Source organism: Daktulosphaira vitifoliae, unplaced genomic scaffold (genome assembly GCF_025091365.1).
Source record: "Daktulosphaira vitifoliae isolate Bord-2020 unplaced genomic scaffold, ASM2509136v1 Scaffold_2, whole genome shotgun sequence".
In the NCBI taxonomy this organism is placed as follows: Eukaryota; Metazoa; Arthropoda; class Insecta; order Hemiptera; family Phylloxeridae; genus Daktulosphaira; species Daktulosphaira vitifoliae.
Window position 1 is genome coordinate 20,388,399 of NW_026099573.1, and position 21,229 is coordinate 20,409,627.

At 26.7% G+C, this 21,229-nt stretch overlaps 1 protein-coding gene across 1 annotated transcript; it reads left to right on the plus strand.

Annotated features, from left to right (window-relative positions):
* The first annotated feature begins 3,700 nt into the window (after window positions 1-3,700).
* LOC126899672 (uncharacterized) lies at window positions 3,701-19,681 on the plus strand. Its single transcript, XM_050674757.1, has 7 exons — window positions 3,701-3,827; window positions 8,110-8,250; window positions 8,398-8,554; window positions 15,522-15,768; window positions 17,277-17,378; window positions 19,189-19,291; window positions 19,376-19,681. The coding sequence occupies exons 1-7, from the start codon at window positions 3,764-3,766 to the stop codon at window positions 19,444-19,446; spliced, it is 885 nt and encodes a 294-aa protein (XP_050530714.1). The 5' UTR covers window positions 3,701-3,763; the 3' UTR covers window positions 19,447-19,681.
* Window positions 19,682-21,229: the final 1,548 nt, after the last annotated feature.

Sequence of the window (21,229 nt, forward strand, 5' to 3'; positions counted from 1 at the left end):
GTATCTAGTCGAAGACATTACCCTTCAAAATTGAAAAAATTTCCCTCGTTCCCCGTAAATGGGGGAAACCTCCAAAAAAATTACAAATTTAAAAATCGCTAATTTTCGAAATTTTTTCAATTTTTTTTACTAAAAACTGCCGTAACTTTTTCAAAAATGAACATATCAATATAATTTTTTTTTTTATAGATGCTTGATGTCTTTACCTATTCTTTGGTATATTTTGTTTGTAAATTTGATCCTTTTTCTGCCCACAGGGGGGGATTTAAAATGACAACTTTTTCAAAAAAAATTAACTTTTTCAACTTAACTTTTGAAAATGTTCCGGAAGGTCTGACACTTTTATATATATCTTAAATTAAAGCTAATGTAATATACTTTAATTTGAAAAAAAAAAATTTGACCTCTGGACTTTTCTTCACGGCGAAAATGGCTACCGAATGCTCATTTCGTGTGAAAATTCTCGATTTTATTATTCATATTATATTTAACTTTATAATGCTATAATTTATTAAAAAGTTTATGGATCCACACAATTGTTTTATGAGAAATAATATTTTTTAATAAACCCTTTTTCATTCGACACACTTTTTCTTAATCGAGATATTAAGGAACCAGCAGATCAAGTAGCTTTTGGAATAAAACACCAATTTTTTTAAAATTAAACACTATCTAAAGATTTGCATCGAAGCGTTTTTTTTTGATAGTGATTTTAATCACTGTCAGATATCATTATACTTGATCCAACTATACCACGTCACAACTGTGCCGCGACCCCCCTGTGCTGGGTTTTTTTTTCTTTAAAACTAAATGACACTTAGGGATTTTAAAGTGAATTTTGTTTTGGTGAATCTTTTAATTTAATTTAATTTGTTCATTAAATAATCATGTTTTATTTTACCATGGAAATAAATATCAATTAATATTGTTGTCTTGGTGATTATTGTGGCGTATCCTTTCAAGGTGCTTTATTTTAGCACCGGGACACATTGGGCCACCACAATTCCGCCTTGACAAATCTTTTACATAGATATAAATATTTCTGAATCTTGTTTTGGCCAGGCCAGAGGAAAATTTAAGAAATATTGGTGTCGATCTCTCAATAAAATATAATCTCTCAAACATTATACTCATTCTACAAAGTGAACTAAGAATACGTTATTTGATTATAATTATAAAATAATATAGAGTGTATAGAATCTCCTGCATATAATAATGCAGTCATAGATTTTGTGTAACGGTTTCGCATTATTTATAATTAAACGCTTTATTCTCAAACGGTCATATTTACTATCGAACTCGTAGTGTACAACGTGTGAAATACAGAGTGAACTCATAATCAACAGTGGATTGTCTAAAATAAGCATGCCATTTCGTGCCATATTAAGTAAGTCTAATTTAAATTTCCGCTTTTCTTTCTTTTTCTTTTTGGTTTATTACAACTATTATCATGTATAGCTGTATTATATTGTACATTACTATGACACTTTTTATATAATTAATAAAGAATTACAGATGGTGTCCCTTGATAATAGAGATCTCCCACAAAACTAATCTAATTAAAATGTTTCCGCTAAAATCATATCCAGTAGTTGGTCTGCTTCCAAATCTATCAAGTATCCTCTTTACTACTCACCTCGATTGTCTAGGCCTGGAAGTTGAAGATTAGAATTTATTCTGAGTTCAAATTTATTCAAATTCAATTACCATCACATTATAAAATCTTGAATCACACACGAAACCTCAGATGAGTTATTTAAAAGTTTATAGAATAATTATTGCTGAGCTTCCTTCAACTATTATACGCTAAGTTATGTTAAGTCTATATTTTTATTGCATTCACTTACACTAGTATTCTAACAGATCCTGAATATTCGTAAGTTTAGTTCAGGTCTGTTCTTTACAAACCTTCTTATCCACACCCCGTCAAAGGTAATTTACTTTCTTTAGTAGTAACTCAATCACAAAGAGTCTCGTATATTATATTGGATAATACTAGTTGACGAAACAACGGCGACTACTCACCTACACTTATTCATTATCTCCATCCAACTAACTCTATTCTTCTTTTTGAGTTACTACAGACACAATCAATTACTCAGTGTAAGGTTTCATTGTTTTCCCTCATATCTATTCTCAAATATAAGTCATCCTGTATTTTTGAATACTTTGTAATATTCTTAAATCATGAATTTAATTGAAATCATCAATCAATTGAAAAATGATATATAACAGTAACTATAATCTTTGTTTTTAATTTTTAACATTGATAAATATTAATATGTGATTGGTATAATTTTTTTATAGTTTGGACTTTTTGTTATTTTATTTTAGTATTTATTTTTTATTATTTGATTAAATTTTTATATTATACAAAAATATCATATTTATAAATCTAATTGATATCGTTTACATTGAAAGTCACCTTAGGTATGGTAGAACCACGACTAGTGTTGAATCTAACTATGTTTTTAAACATAGTTAGATAAACTAAGTTTTTATTTTAATAGTAAGCGGTATTTTAGTTTTTAACATAATTTTTTTCATTTATTAGATATAAAAACTGAACATTTCAAATTTTAAGTTTATATAACAATAACATTTGAAATAGTATTTTAGAATTGACACGACTTACGTCGTAAAAATGTGGTCGACACTGGTTTTGAGGGTAGAGACCCGTGGGCCGTTTATTAAATGAGCGACAACAGATTATGTTAACAAAAATAAAACAAACCGAAAAGATAAACACAGTAATAATAATCTTCGCATAATATCGCGGCACTTTCGCTGGCGTCGACGACGCGATGTTCGGCGTAATCCTTGGACGGCAAAATGGTTAGCAGCGTTGTAGGCGACGGTGCGCGGGTGCGGTTCGGCTGTCGACGTTGTCGCTTTCACAACGGGAGGAAGACTCTCGCACCATTTGCGGCGGGTCGTCGTCGGCCGTGCGGCATTTGCTGGACTTTGCACCGTAGCGTATAACACGCGGTGTTGGTCAGTCAAATACTCATAGTAGGGCGACGGCTGATAAAGGTGGCACGAGTCGCGGGGCATCGTGTATAACGAAGCGACGCGGGCCGTGTCAGAATTTAAAGTAATGACTGGTGATGAGAAATGAGTCATTATCATTAGTTATTTCACGGCCGTATTGTTCGTCTTGCCTAGATATAAAAGTATTAACAACTTTTGAAGTACTGGTTCAGAAGTTGTCATCGACCAGTCCTATTCTTAATTAGATTATTTTCTATTTTATAATGTAATTAAATATGTATACTGCCATTTAAAAAAAAATGAAGTTATAGTCTGTACAAAGTTATAATAATTATAATAAAATTGACATAATTATTTTTGTGTCATATTCAATGATGCGATTTAAAATAAAAAACGTGTAAAGATTTTAAATATATTACTTTTTATAATGATTACACAAAACAAATGTGATTACTCCCGACTAAATAACTATTCCATGTTTATTTTTTAAAATAAATATGGGACACGAATCTGTAACCAAATATTCATAAAATACAAATTTTACTAAATATGATCTAAAGAATAGATTTATTGTATATATATATATATATATATGTATTATTTGTTTTATGTACTTAAATAAATATTACAAATATAATTATTTATGCAGAATTCATATATAAAACTATGATATTTTAGATTAAATATTACAATATAATTATTTCATATTAATACTAAAGAATATATCTGGTCAATAAATTTAGGTATTTTTTTAATTTAAAAATTTAACATAATGATGATATTATTCTGCAACTATTTTGTATTTTTATTTTATTCATTATTTAAATTATGTAAAGGTAAGACTACATTTTATTATTTATTAAAATATTATTTTTAACTGAATAATTTACAAAAATTTATGACCTTTATTTTCACGAACAAAGAAGTAAGTACTTTGGATCATAGAACAAATGATTGTTTATAAAAATGTTTTTTTACAAAAGTAAATAAAACGCTTTACATCATTCAAAATATATTTTATTTTAATGAAATTTTCAGCACAAGTATTTTAAATATACAGAATATCCCACCAAATATTGATATCCTTCACAAAATTTGAAGTTTTTAATAAGCTAAAGTGTTTCTAAATGTAAGAGCTTGATACAATAATTAAAAAAAAAAAATGTTGTTATTAATGAATAAATACACTAGTCTACAAGATATTTTCATCAGCGACCAAAATAAACTTTTTTAAATTAAGTTTTTCGCCATTTTTCAATCTGCAATTGAATTTTTTCTATCGTTTTTTTTTTTTTTTTTTGAGAGTTTTTTACTAGTTAGTAAAAAACGAGTATAAAGTATTACGTTTTCTGTTTAAATTATTTATTACAATAATAATGCAAAAAAAACTAAGATTATGATTTTTTCAAATATTTAGTTTTTCTCGTAAATTTACCGTTAATTCTAAATTTGCAAATTTACCTAAAATAATATTAATAGTTCAACATTTTCAAATTATAAACTGTCATATAATCAAATTGAAAGAGCAAAAAAATAAAAAGTGTTGGATACACATTGATCAAAATTTGCTGTCGAAGAATTGTGTCGTGATTACTTATGCTATCGTTGTGCTACACCGAGTTGTTATCAGTCTTATCTCTATGTCTGCATTGTCGCCGCCATCCACATTGGTGAACATTAGGGTGTCCCTTATTTTTTAAATTTTGAAAAGTCCTAATTCTTACCCCCCCCCCAAATTTTTGTGTATACACGTAAAAAGTACCCTTAAAAAAGTTAAGGTCGATCAGACAACTTTTACCCGTGCTGACTTGGGGTTGAAAATCGACCGAAAGATGTAGTCTTTTGCAATTAACTTGCGAATATGTGCTCCCACAAAAAAATCATTGAAGCTAAATTGTAGATATAATTGTTTAACATAATTTATATTCTTACAACTTTTCTTCAAAATCCATTATTTTTCCATAAAAATTATAAAAAATGTATTATTTGTTGATATTGCCGAAATTGGGATATTTACAAATATTTTGTCTTATCTGGCGAGCATTTTATGATAAAGCTTAATGATTCATATAAAAATGTTCAAAATGTAGTTTTCTATACAAATGACTATTAACTTATTTTTATTTGACAGTTCCTTTCATTGTTGCAGATAAATAGCTCTAAAATATTGTTATTACTAAATACGAGCTTCATGATAGCATAATTTATCAGCTGGTATCGTTGCTCATTATTACTATAACAATTACTATTACTACGTCCATGTAAAATAAAAATTCTATTGTGATCGTTGTGTTGTGTTAACTTATTGTTTATTTTTTTAATTTATAAATAGAGTGGAAATTGTAAAATGATTTTAACTAAGATAAAACGAACTCTTTGCTTGAAGTGCTTGAGGATATATCCATGTTTGCAGTTGAACTGATATATCCTCAAGCATTTCAAGCAACAAGACAATCCATGAAAGATTTAATACTTTCATAAAAACGAAATCTAACAAAGGATACCATTTTAGTCACTTGCATCGTGTATTCGATTGAATTGTTAGTTAGCGTGATTTTAATTTCTTAAAAAATATAATAATGCCCAAAACATTACGAAGTGATGATAAAATATTTTTAATAGGATCTATTTCTTCTCAAATTTTGCGATCAAAGTTTCCGTCCATCCGCCAAGTTATGTTAGTTTTTTTTTATAACATGAGAACTGTGAACTTAAATATTAGAGAAAGTGCAGCATTAGCTATTCGGGAGTGTAATATTTTTTGGGAAAAAACCCGTATTCCTACTCGTGCAGTTCAAAACTCTATTAATAAATTTTTTAAATTTTATGAAGAATGGTGTGCCTTACAAAAAAATTCGCAAAAAGTTGGTGAAATTTTTAGAATAAAAGAAAACGAGTTTAATAATAATCTTAATAATTTATTTGATATTGCACATGTCAATGCATTAAATATAATTAAAATAGATAACGATAAACAGTTTTTAATTAACCAAAGACTTCCTGGTTGAGTGGGTTGCTTAGGTGGAATTGACCAAAACTTACAAAAAAAAGAAGATACTTCTAAAAAGCGAAAAGAAAGAGAAGCAGAAAGACTTGCACTAAGTAATAAGCAATTTTTCGAATTTTCAGGTCCCTCTACTTCTTCCTCTTTACTTAGAACACCTGATTTACAGGAAAATATGGTTTCTCAATCATCGTCATTCGATACTGATAACGATAAATAGTGTTTTAATGCAGAAAAAGAAATAAAAAAGAGGTACAAACATTTTATTTCACCAAAACTTGTGGCTGCATTAGATAGGTGTAAATTACGTTTACGAGATTCTGTCTATGTACATCACGATGTTGATACTCTGGTCATAAATGTCTTCTATACACCGATGTCGTAATGCGTTACGTACAGAACGGGCTAGTTTCACAAAAAAAAATTTTCAAAATAAACTCCCTTCACATATTGCTGTACATTGGGATGGAAAGATTCTGCTGGCTTTAAATTCAAGAGACTCTGGTGTCGATAGACTACCAATTATTATTACCGAAAAAATATAAAAATGTTAATTGGTATTCCACAATTAAAAATTCAACGGGATATGAACAAGCTAACGCTGTTTATAGTGCGTTATAAGATTGGGGCTTGTGATATGAACGCTATTCGTGATATATGTATTTTTATTATTCGATATTATTTAAAAGCCGTACTAAATTTAGCTGTACTGAAGCGGCTAAAGCTCCGGTTAACGATTTAAATTTTATAAAAACTTTAAAATTGTACGAAAAAGAACAGCTGATCACTTGAAAGCAGCTATAAACAAAATTTGTAATCACTTATAGTATTTAACTGATGAAACTTCTGCTCTAGCATTTTTTGACTATATACTGCAGAATGATATTAAAAAATTAATGGTTGAATCGTTAAATAACGTTCCAATAGGTAATATTTGTAAACGGTTTATTCTCACATCGAATGATATAACGGAATCGTTTTTAGATAAATCGAATTAACTTTATGCCTTTTAGTTGATCAAATAGTTTAATTATCATTTTTTTTTTTTTTTTAGAAAAAATAGTGGTTTCTTTTTTGTCCAAAAATAGTATGCAATTTTTTCATCGTTTGGGAATAAATACAGATTTTTTTAAATTGCATCCACTTCATTGTAGTGCTAATGATAGCTATTTACTTTCAAGAGAAATTGTTAATTCATTAAATGTTGTTAATGTTAAATAAAAGACTACCTATTTTGGTCGATTTTCAACCCCAAGTCGGCACGGGTAAAAGTTGTCTGATCGACTTGAAATTTTTTAAGGATACTTTTTACATATATACACAAAAATTTGGGGGGTAAGAGTTAGGACTTTTCAACATTTTAAAAGTAAGGGACACCCTAGTGAACATATACGATTTTATAATTCATGTATAATACATTTAATTGTTATAAGTTTAGAAAATTCATTCTACATTCATTCATACAGTTCACTCACAGTATTCCTTTTTATCGATATACCCTGATTTAATAAAGCAACAAACTTTAACAAACACGCGTGAGCACTACCGGGTTCTGTGTTCATGAAATAAGTATGAGTAAGACTATAGTTTTATAAACGCATCAATCGCACATCGCATATAGAGGTAGATAAAACGGGCGATTAAAAATTTCGGAGTCGTTTTTCTTAACTTGGGGGAGGCAAAATATTCAAAATAAGTTTAACTATATATTCAATGTAAGTTAGATTGATGTAAGTTTTATGAAAATCGGTGGTCACATTTCTATGGCAAACATTTATAAGGTGTTTTAAAATAAAAAATTCGCCTAATTGTATAATTTTTAAAAAGTAATAACGGTGTAAAATTTAAGTTGAAAAAAAGTATGCTCAAAGACAATTTTATTTAAATTTTTTTAAAGGAGGGGCCCTTATATTTTTTTCTTGATTTTAGAAAACGTACAAAATTAAAAATAATTTTGAACAATAAAAATAGCATGTTTTTTTTATACCACTGCAGCTATTTGCATTTAGAAGATAAGTCGTTGGGACAATTTTTTTAAATTAATTGTACGCAACATAATCTTTAATTGAAAATATGTTTAAAGGATTTAACACATCATAATAAAATGTTTTCAGGTGATTTGTATACTCCTATGACTAGTTACGAAGATTTTCTGAATAAAGAAATTGAAAAACACAATCCGCATCTAAAAGTAGATGATATAAAATCATTAAAAAATTATGTAGAAAACGATACTGAACTTAAACAGGTTAAAGGTATTTAAACATTTATATGAGATCACTTACTAAATTTTCCTCTCTGAATTATTTGAAAGTTATAATATTGATTTATGTCACTTATTTAAAAATATCTTTTACATTATTATTGTTTATTTATTATTTATTTCTTGTGTTTTTATTTAGATAAAGAACTTATTATATTTCTGCATAGTGCTTCATTTATAGTGGATGATGCATATAAGACTATAAAATATAATTACGAGTATAGATCTCTTAAACCAGTATATTTTACTTATAAAGATCTCACATCACAGGAAATGATACAAGTAAAAAACATCATGTAAGTTGAACTGAGCTAAGTAGGCCTATTTACTATTGCGTTTTTAATATTTAATTTGGGTTGTGAAATTCGAGAGTTTAATACAATAAGTATAAATGTAAATTAACATGTATATTTAAATACAATTTGGCAGATTTTCGATAGGAAAGATTAATTTAATTTTAGTCTAAAATTAGAATAAGTTATTTAAAATTTTAAGTATTATAAATTTAAAACTAAAAAATATTAAAAATACTTAACTCAAAAGGCTACAAAAAAATTACTAAAAAATCGTAGATGCGTATTTCGAGAACAATGTTACTGTTATCAACGCTAAGCATTTACTGACATCAATTAAGTAAAGTGAGTTTAGTAAAAATTGAAAAATATTCATGACTCATACAGGATTTAAAAAATAAAACTGATTTTATTTAAAATCATATAAGAGGAATTCTATAGTAATAATAAAGAAAGAAGATTATTTTGATAGAGTATCAAAAATGATTCAAAAGGGTCCTTATAAAAAAATTTTTAAAAAATCCATTTAGTCAAATGATAACGGAGGATATTATTACATACGTTATCAATAGTTCAAGACTAATAACTCAAGAAAGTTCAGATTATTTATTAAAATTTCTAACCCTCAAATACCCAAACTACATGTATTGCCACATATACATAAGCCGGGAAATAATATGAAAACTGTTGTGCCGAATATTAATGCCCCTACTTAAAAAACTGGACGTTATAATAGAAATAGCTATATTTAATGAAAATGCCCCTTCTTACAACTTGGATTAAGGACTTACTAAGGGTGTTTTCATCTATTTAAACATTTTTATATTTTTTTAGTTAAAAATAATTTTGACTTATCTGGTTATGCTACTCAAAATAATATAACTTTATTTAATCATTATAAACTTAACTCGTAGGACTTTAATTTTCTAATGACATATTTATTTCTCAACTCACTGAACCCTGAAAATTATCAAATTACATGCACACAATCGATATTAGTGAATAAAATATAAACCACTTACAATATCAGTGACTATTGAAATTTTCGTCTCAAGTGTATTACAATGCGATACTTAATAATACTTTATTTAAATAATTCACATACAGTTAATGGCAGAATGATATTTTCTTCCAACGGATGGTGTAGGTTTGGATCTTTCTAAATGATTATTGATACAATTAAAAGTATTCGATGCATTAAGAGATCTTCGGTATACTGTATATGTCTATGTCAAAATTCTTTTGTACTGTTTTTTAGCAGAGTGATTATTTTATCATGAACCTTATACTTAATCAAAAAATAAAAATAATATTAAACCTTTTTTATATATTTAACCACATTTTTTTCTCAATTTCATTAACCATAAAGGATTTTTCTTTTATTTATATTCCTAATTAATAATAACACAAATTTTTAAATAAAAAAAAGAATGTACCAAAATTAAGATCAGTAACTAGTTATATATTAGGCTACCATTTTTTTTTTTTTGTTATAATCAATACAAACAATAATGATATCTTTTAGGTAGAAAAATTGTATTTTTAGAAGATTTAAATAGAATATCTAGAAAAAAAAAGAAAGAAAGAAATGTCATTCTGTAAAAACTGTCAAGGTTGTAATGACACACAAAATGATTGTGGCAAATACCTATGTGTTAAGTGTAGCGAAAAGCACGATTCTGTAGTATATCTTAAGTTTAAAAAGACTCAATTAAAATGTGCTGACTGTGATTAAAATAACACAGTTAATTGGAAAGGATACTCCATCTACAAATTAGCTAATGTAAAAACTAATCCAAAAAGAGACTGATTTTCAACTTGTACAGTCAATTATTCATCAAATACAACGAAAAGCATTTCATACGCTTTTTACATAACAAAAAAATCTAAGTGGAAGAGCACGTAGAGATACTGCAATAGTCATAAAAAAATCTACCAAGCATTTTGAACTTGAAAAATTTTAACACAAAGCAATACAAACTACTTGTGTGTATATCAATAATGGAATTAACTACTGTCGTACGTCGGTAGTACCGCGACGTAGACACAAAAAGAGTATACAAATTAATTAATACTTTTAACGAAAAGTTCGTCGTTTTTGGCTCTTCTCGAGCCCTCCCATTAGATACACTGGTCAGCCCCAATCCCTTCAATTAGTCAACCACAAAAGGGGTAGGTTTTAGACCCGTCAGCACGGTTTAGCTCAAAAAGTGGTAGACTAAAGTGGTGTAAGCCACCAGCACAACTACCTTTTCACTATACCTACTAAAGGACGATTAAGCCCAAAAACTAGCCAGCACGCACACTAGTTGTGAAGATCGGCTAAAAGACAAGCAGTCCAACCTTGACTCTAGCTACATACACACACACAATTTTAATAACACAGTGGACACAAAGTATTTACACTAAGTGCAGGTTTCGAATAGTTACATTTTATTTACGAAACGTAATAAACATAACATCAAAATACAATATGACAATGTACAATATAAATTAAGCCGTTCAAAATACAAGGTTTCACGCACCAAACCTCCTGACCCGTGACTAGACGTTACTTGGTGATAATGTCAATCCCCCATTACTTTTCGTGTTTCCCTTTATATATTTTTTTCTCATAATTTTTAATTTGCTTACCCTGCATTTTCTCTTTATAGGGTCAAGTGGGGTAAATGGAAATTGAGGCAAAAGGAAAAAAATATTATTTAAAATAAATTATTAGTCATTATAGAATTACAAATACTAATTTGAAAATTGCTTACTACTATGTTAAAAACTTATACTGTACTAATATCGAAGTTATTTAATACTTTTTCAGCTATTTTATGCTAAAAAGTAGCAAACACTACTTAATAGTTTTAACAGTATATTTTCCTACTTCAATGCAAGTCACTAAAAAACATTTTATTCAGTTTTTTTCCGAACTGTAGGCGATAGAGTTGGGGTAGCGATAACAACACAAGTAAAGGTAATCAGCTATATGAAGCCTAAATTGAAGTTAATGTAGAAAATATAACAACTTGTAAGCCAATATATTTGCCTATAGATTTAACCTAACTTGCTTGATAAATTTATACATAAAACTGTAGCCTCAAATTACATAAATATATCGTTGAAATAGCAGACCTAACATCAAACCATATTTTTTTGTTTTATTTATTTTGAATAATAAACGCCTATTAGGCATAAATTACAGACAAAATGAACAAAAAAGAATATACATATAGGTTTAACAAAAGTATAAGAATAGATAGTATCAATATATGAGAATAACATACAACAACAAAAAAAAAGGGAAAAAAAAGCATATACAGATAGTACATAATTCTAATTAGAATTTATTAATATAAAATCGATGCACTAAATACAATGTGTCTCTTGAACAATTTTTCATTTTATGGGGTGTATGAAAAAAGAAATCAAAGTTTTCGATTTTATTACTTAATGACAACAACATCCGGTTTAGCGGTGCGAAGATACAGTAGTTACGCTTGAATGTAGGAACACGGAATGTATAAGTAGACCTTAAAGAGAATTTCGGGACGTTGAAGAAACTAGAGATAAAACCTCAGGACAATCAATATTAGAATTTAACAATTTATACAGCCAGTCCAAATCATTAAAGTGCCTTCTAAAATCTAGCGTTTCTAAATTAAAATCTATTGCTACAGATTTTAATATTTGATTGACTCTATAATATAGACATATTATGTCTTGTATGCTAACACCCGTAAAAAGCGATTTTGTATGTGTTCTAATTTTTGAATTTGGTAATCTTGGCGTGGGCTCCAAATTATTGATCCATATTCTAAATTTGAACGAACAAAGGAAAAATATAAAACACGTAAACGGATGGGATCATTAAACTCTCAACAGTTTCGGTTCAAAACCCCAAATAAACGTAAAGCTTTGTTTGTAATTATATTTATATGTTCAGTAAATGAAAGATCACAAGAAAAAGTAATGCCTAAATCTTTTACCTTATTTATAATATTCAGTTTTTTACCATTTATTTGGTATTGCGTATTTAAGTTTTGTTTGTTCATTGTAAATGTTATTTGAAAGCACTTTTCTAAATTCAGATTAAGATAATTATTTATGCACCATAAATTAAGTTGATTAAGATCGTGTTGCAAATGATTAGAGTCTTCTAAAGTTAATATAGACATATACATTTTTTAAGTCATCAGCAAATAATGAAAATTTACAAAAATGAAACATATAATTAATATCATTCATAAACAGTATAAATAAATTAGGCAATAAATGACCACACTGTGGTACGCTAGAAGTTACATTTATAATCGACGATAATGATTCTCTTATTTTAACTTTTTGGGTTCTATTTGATAAGTAAGACTGAAACAAAGAAAGAATTGAATTATGAGCTCCAATCATTTTAAGTTTATCAATTAAAATATTTATATTAACAGTATTCTTAATATCGGTATAGACTGCATCTACTTGGATGCCATTAATTATTGAATGAACTAAATCAGAGTAATTAACCATTAAATTTGTTAACGTGGATTTCGATTCACAGAAATCGTGTTGGTTGTTTACTAAAACATTTTTAAAAATATTAGACACTTTAGGTTCAAGAAGTTTTTCAAAGAATTTTGGCAGGACACTTAAGCAAAATATGGGACGATAATTATTAATATGAGCGCGATTTCCTGGTTTAAATATTGGGTAAATGAAACTAGTTTTCCAGAAATCAGGAAATACACTCTATGATAAAGATAAGTTTAATAAATAATGAATTGGACGAGTTAAAGTATAACAACATTTGCGATAAAATGTTTCTGGAATCTGATCAGTGATATCCCAGTGATGACGATATTAAATTTGTACGTAATAAAAAACAAAGGAATCCTATGCTTATTAATAAACATAATAATTGGAAAGGCTTTCGCGGCCATCTAGAAAAAAATATTGTTTTGTCCATCAAACTTAAGTCAACAAGAGACATTGAGACAGCTGTTGATTAATTTAATTTTCTCTTTTCTTCTACGGATAATTTAATTCAACTTAAAGGAAGTGTAAGAAAAAACAATGGCATCAAAAAAGACATGCAGTGAGCAAAAACGAATCCAATCCACTTAACAAAATTGTATAAGAAAAAATTTACCAAGTAAAATGGAATCTTTTGTGTCCTTTTGAAAAGGCTAGGCTTAATTTTTAATATAAGAACATAATTGTATTAAAAAATATACATACATATCAATGCTATCACCATAACATTTTATTTATTTATTTATATATAAGAAACAGGTTATAAAACCCTTTAGAAAATGTATATAATTATGTGTACATTTTGAACTTAACTAATAGTGAAAAATTTAAATAGCTTATATATATTGTTTGAATAACACAATTAAGATGTATTAATAAATGATAATAATAATAATAATAATAACAACTACATAATTATAATAAAATGAATAAATATAACAACAATGAACAGGAAAAAGGGAAAATTACTAATAAATCAGGCCATCAATTTAAACAAGCAAAATTAAGGCAATATACATATTTTGTCTGAATACATTACGTGAAATCAAAATAATCCATTTTGCAATTCGCCAGTGATAGAGCTCTGGGAAAAATGAAGTAGAAGTATAATAGTATTTTATAAATAGGAATACAAAATAAGTTGGACTTCTTTAATCCGAGAGTGGGTACATTAAATTCAATAAGATATAGTAATTCTGGAGAATTAATATGACCATATAATAAGTCGCATATAAACATAATATTTGCAGCATTTCACTTCAAGTTACAAGATGTAATTCTCAATTAGGTAATCTGCACATTATATAAATCTCTTGAGATATGAATATTAAATTTAAAACATAAAAGTTTTAAAAATTTATGCTGGACGTTTTCAATAATATTTAAATGCGAAAAATAGTGCAGTGACTAGATAATTGACTCAAGATGAGACCTTACCAGAAAAAATAGTGTTGTTAAAGCGATGGTATTTTTAAAATTAATCATGCTCCTATTAATGAATCCCAGCATCTTAAAAGCTGTTTTAAAAAGCTATGGAAGGAAAAATCCATAGAAAAATGAAAGATATTCTTAAGTCTCTAATTAATATAACTCTCATAACTGAATAATTATCGTACAATTATAGATATTAATTTTATTTAAACGAAAAAACATAATTATGTTACACTTTTTATAAATTTAAAGGTAAACGTTTAACACGGCTTCAATCAACAAATTTATTCAAATTTGATTGTAAATTTAATGCATTATTTGGAGATTTAATAACCGAAAATAATTTTATATCGTCGGCAACTAATAAGATGTCAACTGAGCTTTTAAAAATATAAAACAAATTATTAATGAATAATATAAATAAGAGGGGACCTAAGTAAGACCCTTGAGAAACACCAGAATGATGATATCAATCATCATAGGGAAATTAAACTATTCAGATGCTTTAACAGTTATTAAAATGAATATTGAAAAAATAAGAGGTAGAGGAAGACCAAAAAAGAGATGGAGGGATGTTATTGAATGCAATATGAAAACATCTGATGTGAGCGTATATGATGTGTTAAATGAAAGTTTAGGAGAAGTGTAATCGACTCCAAGTAGTTAGAATAAAAGCGAAAAAATAAAAATGATAACATTAAATATATAGTATTTTATTATGTATTTAATTTTATTCACTTTTTGCTTCTATCGTGACCCAATGTAAGTATGGTAAACAAATTTTTTTCTGTAACAGTTTCACTTTAATGACAGTTTATTAAACTAAATATGAAAAATAGGGGTTTCCATATTAAAATATCAAGGTAAAAGTTTTGTTATTTCTTTAGGTATACAAATAATATCATGTCATATATTATTCTTGAGTTTTTTTATATAAACATTTTTTTTGAATCAAATGAGTTTTTATCCTTGTAAATTAACCTGTATAATTTAAATGTAATAAGTAATTGGACTATTGAATTTTTAGCGGTTTGTCAATTTTACGTTCAACTACAGAAGAATGGCATATTTATGCCCAACTAAAAATCAATGATGCTTCTAATTTTATTTTTGATGATGTTATCCATTATTTTTTCATGATTATTGAATATTTAATTAAAACACAAGGTGCTGTTAATAAAGTAATTTTTACATTTAACTTCTTAAACTTCAGTTTTATGCATTCACTGAAACTGAAAAGTATGAATTTATTCCCGATGCTTACATTTTTAAAAGTAAGTAAAGTAAATTGACAATAAGTAAATTAATTATAGTTTTCTAAAATATTAGATTAGGAAAATTCTATTTGAATGGAATGACAAATAAATATAAGTAATTTCAAACTATATCTTGGATTTTCTGACCCAGAAATAAAATTTGTTAGATTGAAATTTGCATTACGAATATTTTTTTTATGTATCATTGAAAAATTAACTTTTTCGTGTTAACTTAACACGAAAGTACTTTTGAAAATATTCCAGAAATACTGATACTTTTATATACATCTTGAATTAAAGCTTATGTATCATGATTTATTTTGTCCAAAACATGTAAACTTAAACAAAAAAGTACGCTTTTAGTGTAAAAATTAAAAAATGATTGTTATACTTATAATTCAAAGAACCACTAACCAGTATATAATTAAAGAAAAATGAGAAAATGTTACTTTTGGAATAATTCAGTAATTTTTTCTAAAAATTAATCATTATCTATAGATTAGATCTTAGATTTAAAAATCGGCAAAAAAATGGATTTAGAAAAGTATATTTTGGTATGTGATGAAAATTATTTGTAGATCAGTGAATTTATTTATAAATAACAAATTTTTTTTTTTTTGAAAAGCACTTTATCAAACCCTTTAAATTTTTATACACGTTTGCCATAAAATTAACAAATACTTATATTATATAATTTTTTTTAATGTCTCCATAAAAATTAAAATATTAAATTATTGATTATCAATTTCATACTCTAAATTTAATTACTACTGAATTGCTTACAGAATAATAATAATTCAAACTTTTTTGCTTTGGATATTTTTAGTTACATAATATTCTTTAATTATTAAACTTTAAAGTTTCAAATTTTTAAGTTATATACATGTATTATACACGAGAGATTACAATTACAAGTAGATAATTGGTTTTTCATGACGTCGATATTCGCAGATACGCAACATTTATTAACAATTTTAGTAAAGCACATTTTTGTGTGTTTATAAATATAACAACTGGTTATATAGAAAACACATCTATTGATTAATTCATAATTGGCAATATACTCTCCAAGTCTGTGACGTCTTAAAAAAATAATTAGCTACCTAATGTATTCCTTCATTTGTATGCATATATATTTACTCAAAAATGTTTATATTTATATTATGTTTATATTTATAATGTTAATTTATATTTAATTTAAAGTTCTATATCTAATAAATTAATAAATTTTATATTAAAATATAACCTCAAACATTTTATTAAATTCAAAATATGACTTTCCATTTGAAAAAACAAAGTTGAAACCCTTACAAGACATTAGTGATGATTTTGAAAAATTATACATAGCTCATCATTCAAGAATTATATGTAACCAATGGTAATTAAAAAAAAAAATTTTTAATTATTTTATTCTGTAAGTAATAAGTGAGTGGATTATGATAAAAAATTGCCCTGTATTGTCATATCATAAAATTTTAGTTCTTGTGTTATGAATTAATAGTAATAAAATATTAATTTTTTAATAGAATGGTTTGCCCATAAGAGTACATAGAATCAACCTTCTCAACTGCAATTATTTTATTAACATAATCATGAACAAATTTTTAGACAAGTCGACCATAGATATGGTAAAAATTATACATAAATATTTAAATTATTATAACAACTTTTAGCTTCGATGTGAAGCTGAGAAGGTATTGGTTTTACTATGTGTTTTTTTTTTTGTGTCTGTTACCACTTTTTCTCAGCTCTCACTGAACGGATTTCTTTCAACGATACGTCAAAAGATCACAAATTGTATCTAGTCAAAGACATTACCCTTCAAAATTGAAAAAATTTCCCTCGTTCCCCGTAAATGGGGGAAACCTCCAAAAAAATTACAAATTTAAAAATCGCTAATTTTCGAAATTTTTTCAATTTTTTTACTTAAAACAATCTTAAAAATGAACAAATCAATAAGATTTTTTTTTATAGATGCTTGATGTCTTTACCTATCATTTGGCATATATTTTTTATAAATCTAACCCTTAATTTGCTCACAGGGGGGATTTAAATTTACAACTTTTTCACAAAAAATTAACTTTTGAAAGTGTTCCGGAAAGTTTGACACTTTTATATATATCTTAAATTAAAGCTTATGTAATATACTTTAATTTGAAAAAAAAAAAATTTACCTCTGGACTTGTCTTCATGGTGAAATTGGCTACCAAAAGCTATTTTTGTGTGAAAACTCTCGATTTTATTTTTTACATTTTTTACTTTATAATGCTATAACTTATTGAATAGTGTAAGGATCAACACAATTTTTTTATGAGAAATAATAATTTTTAATAATCCCTTTTTCATTCAACATACTTTATTTTAATCAGGATATTAATAAGGAAATACCAGATCATGTATGTAGCTTTTAGAATAATCCACCAATTTCTTAGAATTAAACACTACTAAAGATTTGCATCAAAACGTTTTTTACAATAGTGCTTTTCATCACTGTCAGATATCATTATAGTTGAACCAACTATGCCACGTCATCACTGTCCGCGACCACCCTGTGCTGGTTTTTTTTATAATAAACTTACATAAAATTACTTATAAGTAATTATAAAAATTAAAATACGACAAAATGTAAAGAAGCTATAGTTTTAAATATTATATTATTGAAATACATAATTTTCATATCTCGACTATCGAATGGTTGCTTTTGTATATTCTTATCATCTAACAAAATACATGATTTGGTACTAAAAAAAAATATAATATAAAAAACTTATAGAACCTCAATATATCGTCCCTAAATATTTGAGGTATAAGTACTTACCCTCTTTACAGAACAAATACTAACAATTTACAAAGTTCTAAATGATTAAAGTAAAAAATTTAAATCTCATAGTAGTATCAGACAAGAGTTATATTTATAAATAATATCATTCAACATTTTATTAATACATAATATCTTTCTTTTTAAATAGTATTTAACTTTTATTCATTGTGATAACTACCATGGCTTGATAATTTATTAAGTCTATGAAAAGTTGTGCTAAATTCAATTTTTTTAAGCTGGAGTAAACATAAAAAGTTACGAACGTATTTTAATTTAACATTTTATTAACGTTTTTCTTATTATATCATTGAAATTAAATACGCATTATTTATTCAGTAACTTATAAATGTTGTAATAAATTGTTAATGATTTTCTTAAATGAATTTTTGACGGTGAAAACATTATAAGTGTTTTCGTTTTTCGATATAAGCCTTTTCGAAATGTTTGATTTCATTTAAATTTCATCATAATAAGTATCATTAAAGTATAAATAAAATTAAAATATAATTAATGATATTTCAAAAACTATTTGTCAGGTAATATTGGCTAAAATTAACAAAATGAAAACATGTTCGTTTGTAAATAATTTTAACTCTGAATTCTTAAATTATTTTCAGATAACATTCATAAATGATCCTAAAGAAATTTTAAATGAAGATACAAAAGATATTATGCCAAGTAATATTGGTGGAAATGGAGATGATTTTATTGCTTTAAGTGGTAAATACAATGCACCAATGACTAATTACTAAATACAGTTATCAAATCTCAAATAAAATACTATTTTCCCTTTCTTTTTTATAGACAAAACATATGATAAAATGGTTAAATTTCAAAAAGATTATAAAAAAAAGAAGGAAAAAAATAATATTTAATGAAATTATATTAAATTATACCAAATATTTATGTTAATTATATGTATAATGTCAGTCAATTAAAAAAAACATGTTTCATGAGTCTTGCATTATGTATCCTGATATTATGAATTTTTTAGATAATTGTAGAAAGAACACTATATATCGTCGATACCAATAACCACATATTATATGTTATAGATATTATATAGACGGTTTAATATTTGTTTGCGATAAAGCAGTAATTAAAATATCAGCACACATTTTACCATTTTTGTAATAAGAAATTTAATTTAATTTAAAGAAATTTAAGAAAATTAATCCACTACATATTATTGTAAAAATGTTTGAAGATAATATTTTTTCTCTTAACAAAAATTTAAAATTTTCAATAGTTTTTTGAGAAAATGAGTGTCTTAGCAAATCTTTATCATTCTGTATAGGAAATTTTGTTTTTACTTTCCCCAAAATATGTCTTTGCCATCTATTATTTTATTTCTGAGGAGGTTCTATTCCCTATAATATTTTATGAACTGATTGTAAACTAACTGTTTGGTACAGAATAGAGATGTGTCGTTCGCGAACGAACGGATCGCATTGAACGGGTCAAAATAGTGAACCAAATGATTCAGATCGCCGAACCGTAGTGATCCGGATTCCCCAAAAACTAATTTTTTCCCGTATAAATCACACTGAACCGATTTGATCGCTTACCAAATATCAATGATAACATGATAACATATTCATCTGTCATTTGTTTATACGACACATCCCTAATCCGAATCGCGAATCATACATGCGATTCGCGAATCGAGAACCGCAAAAGAATCAAAACTATACTGAATGTTCCATTCAATTGACTCAAAATATCTTTTAGATCGCGAACGGTTCTTTGAACCGGATCTTCTAGTTGACCTGATTCGAATGAATCGGATCACTTAAGTGAACCATAATTCCCATCTCTAGTACAGAATGCCTTTATCAAAGATTTAGTAGACCAGTTGTTATAAACATCGTTGATTATATTATATCGCGTGATAGCTGATCTCCAGCATCTTGCTTTACTCACCCCTTTACCCACCCAGCATGGCAAATCGATGACCTCCGTGTCAATTGTCATCCGTGTACAGTTTTTTTGTCGTAAGTCAGTTAGTTTTATTATGTGTTATTCTTTTCTGTAGTAAGCGCCTTCGCTTGAATGGTAAATTGTTCGGCCATTGTACGCCGTTATTATTTTATTTGTTAATATACTTTTTATTTGTCAATATACTTTTGAATGAGAGTGATAAGTAATAATTGCCTTATCTAATTTCTTATCATGGTATTAATGCCAAGTTTGTAATGTATACACATTATCATCATATGTATACACAGTAATCATGAAAAGATAGCGTTTTTCTTCTGTCCTTTTCTCAATACGTATTTCAATGTTTAATACCGTAAAATAATACGTAAAAAACAAATTTTGACAAAATTCAAAACGCTACAGAATATTTACTACTCAATATTAATAAGATATTTTTTTTACTAAAATTTTTCTTAAATTTTATTCTACAAAATAGCTATCTTAGATTTTTTTTTACATTTTATTTAAAATTTAAAAATAAATAATATTTTTAATAAAATGTAAAAAAAATAATTATTGAGATATAGCTATAGACCTAAGGTATAACTATTATTTAAAAAAAAAATCAACTAAAAATATTAACTGGATCAAAAGTTATTTAAGTTGTCAGTGAGTGGTGGGCCACTCTGTATTGTAGTCAAATTTATTCTATGCAATAAAATAAAAACAAACTTACAT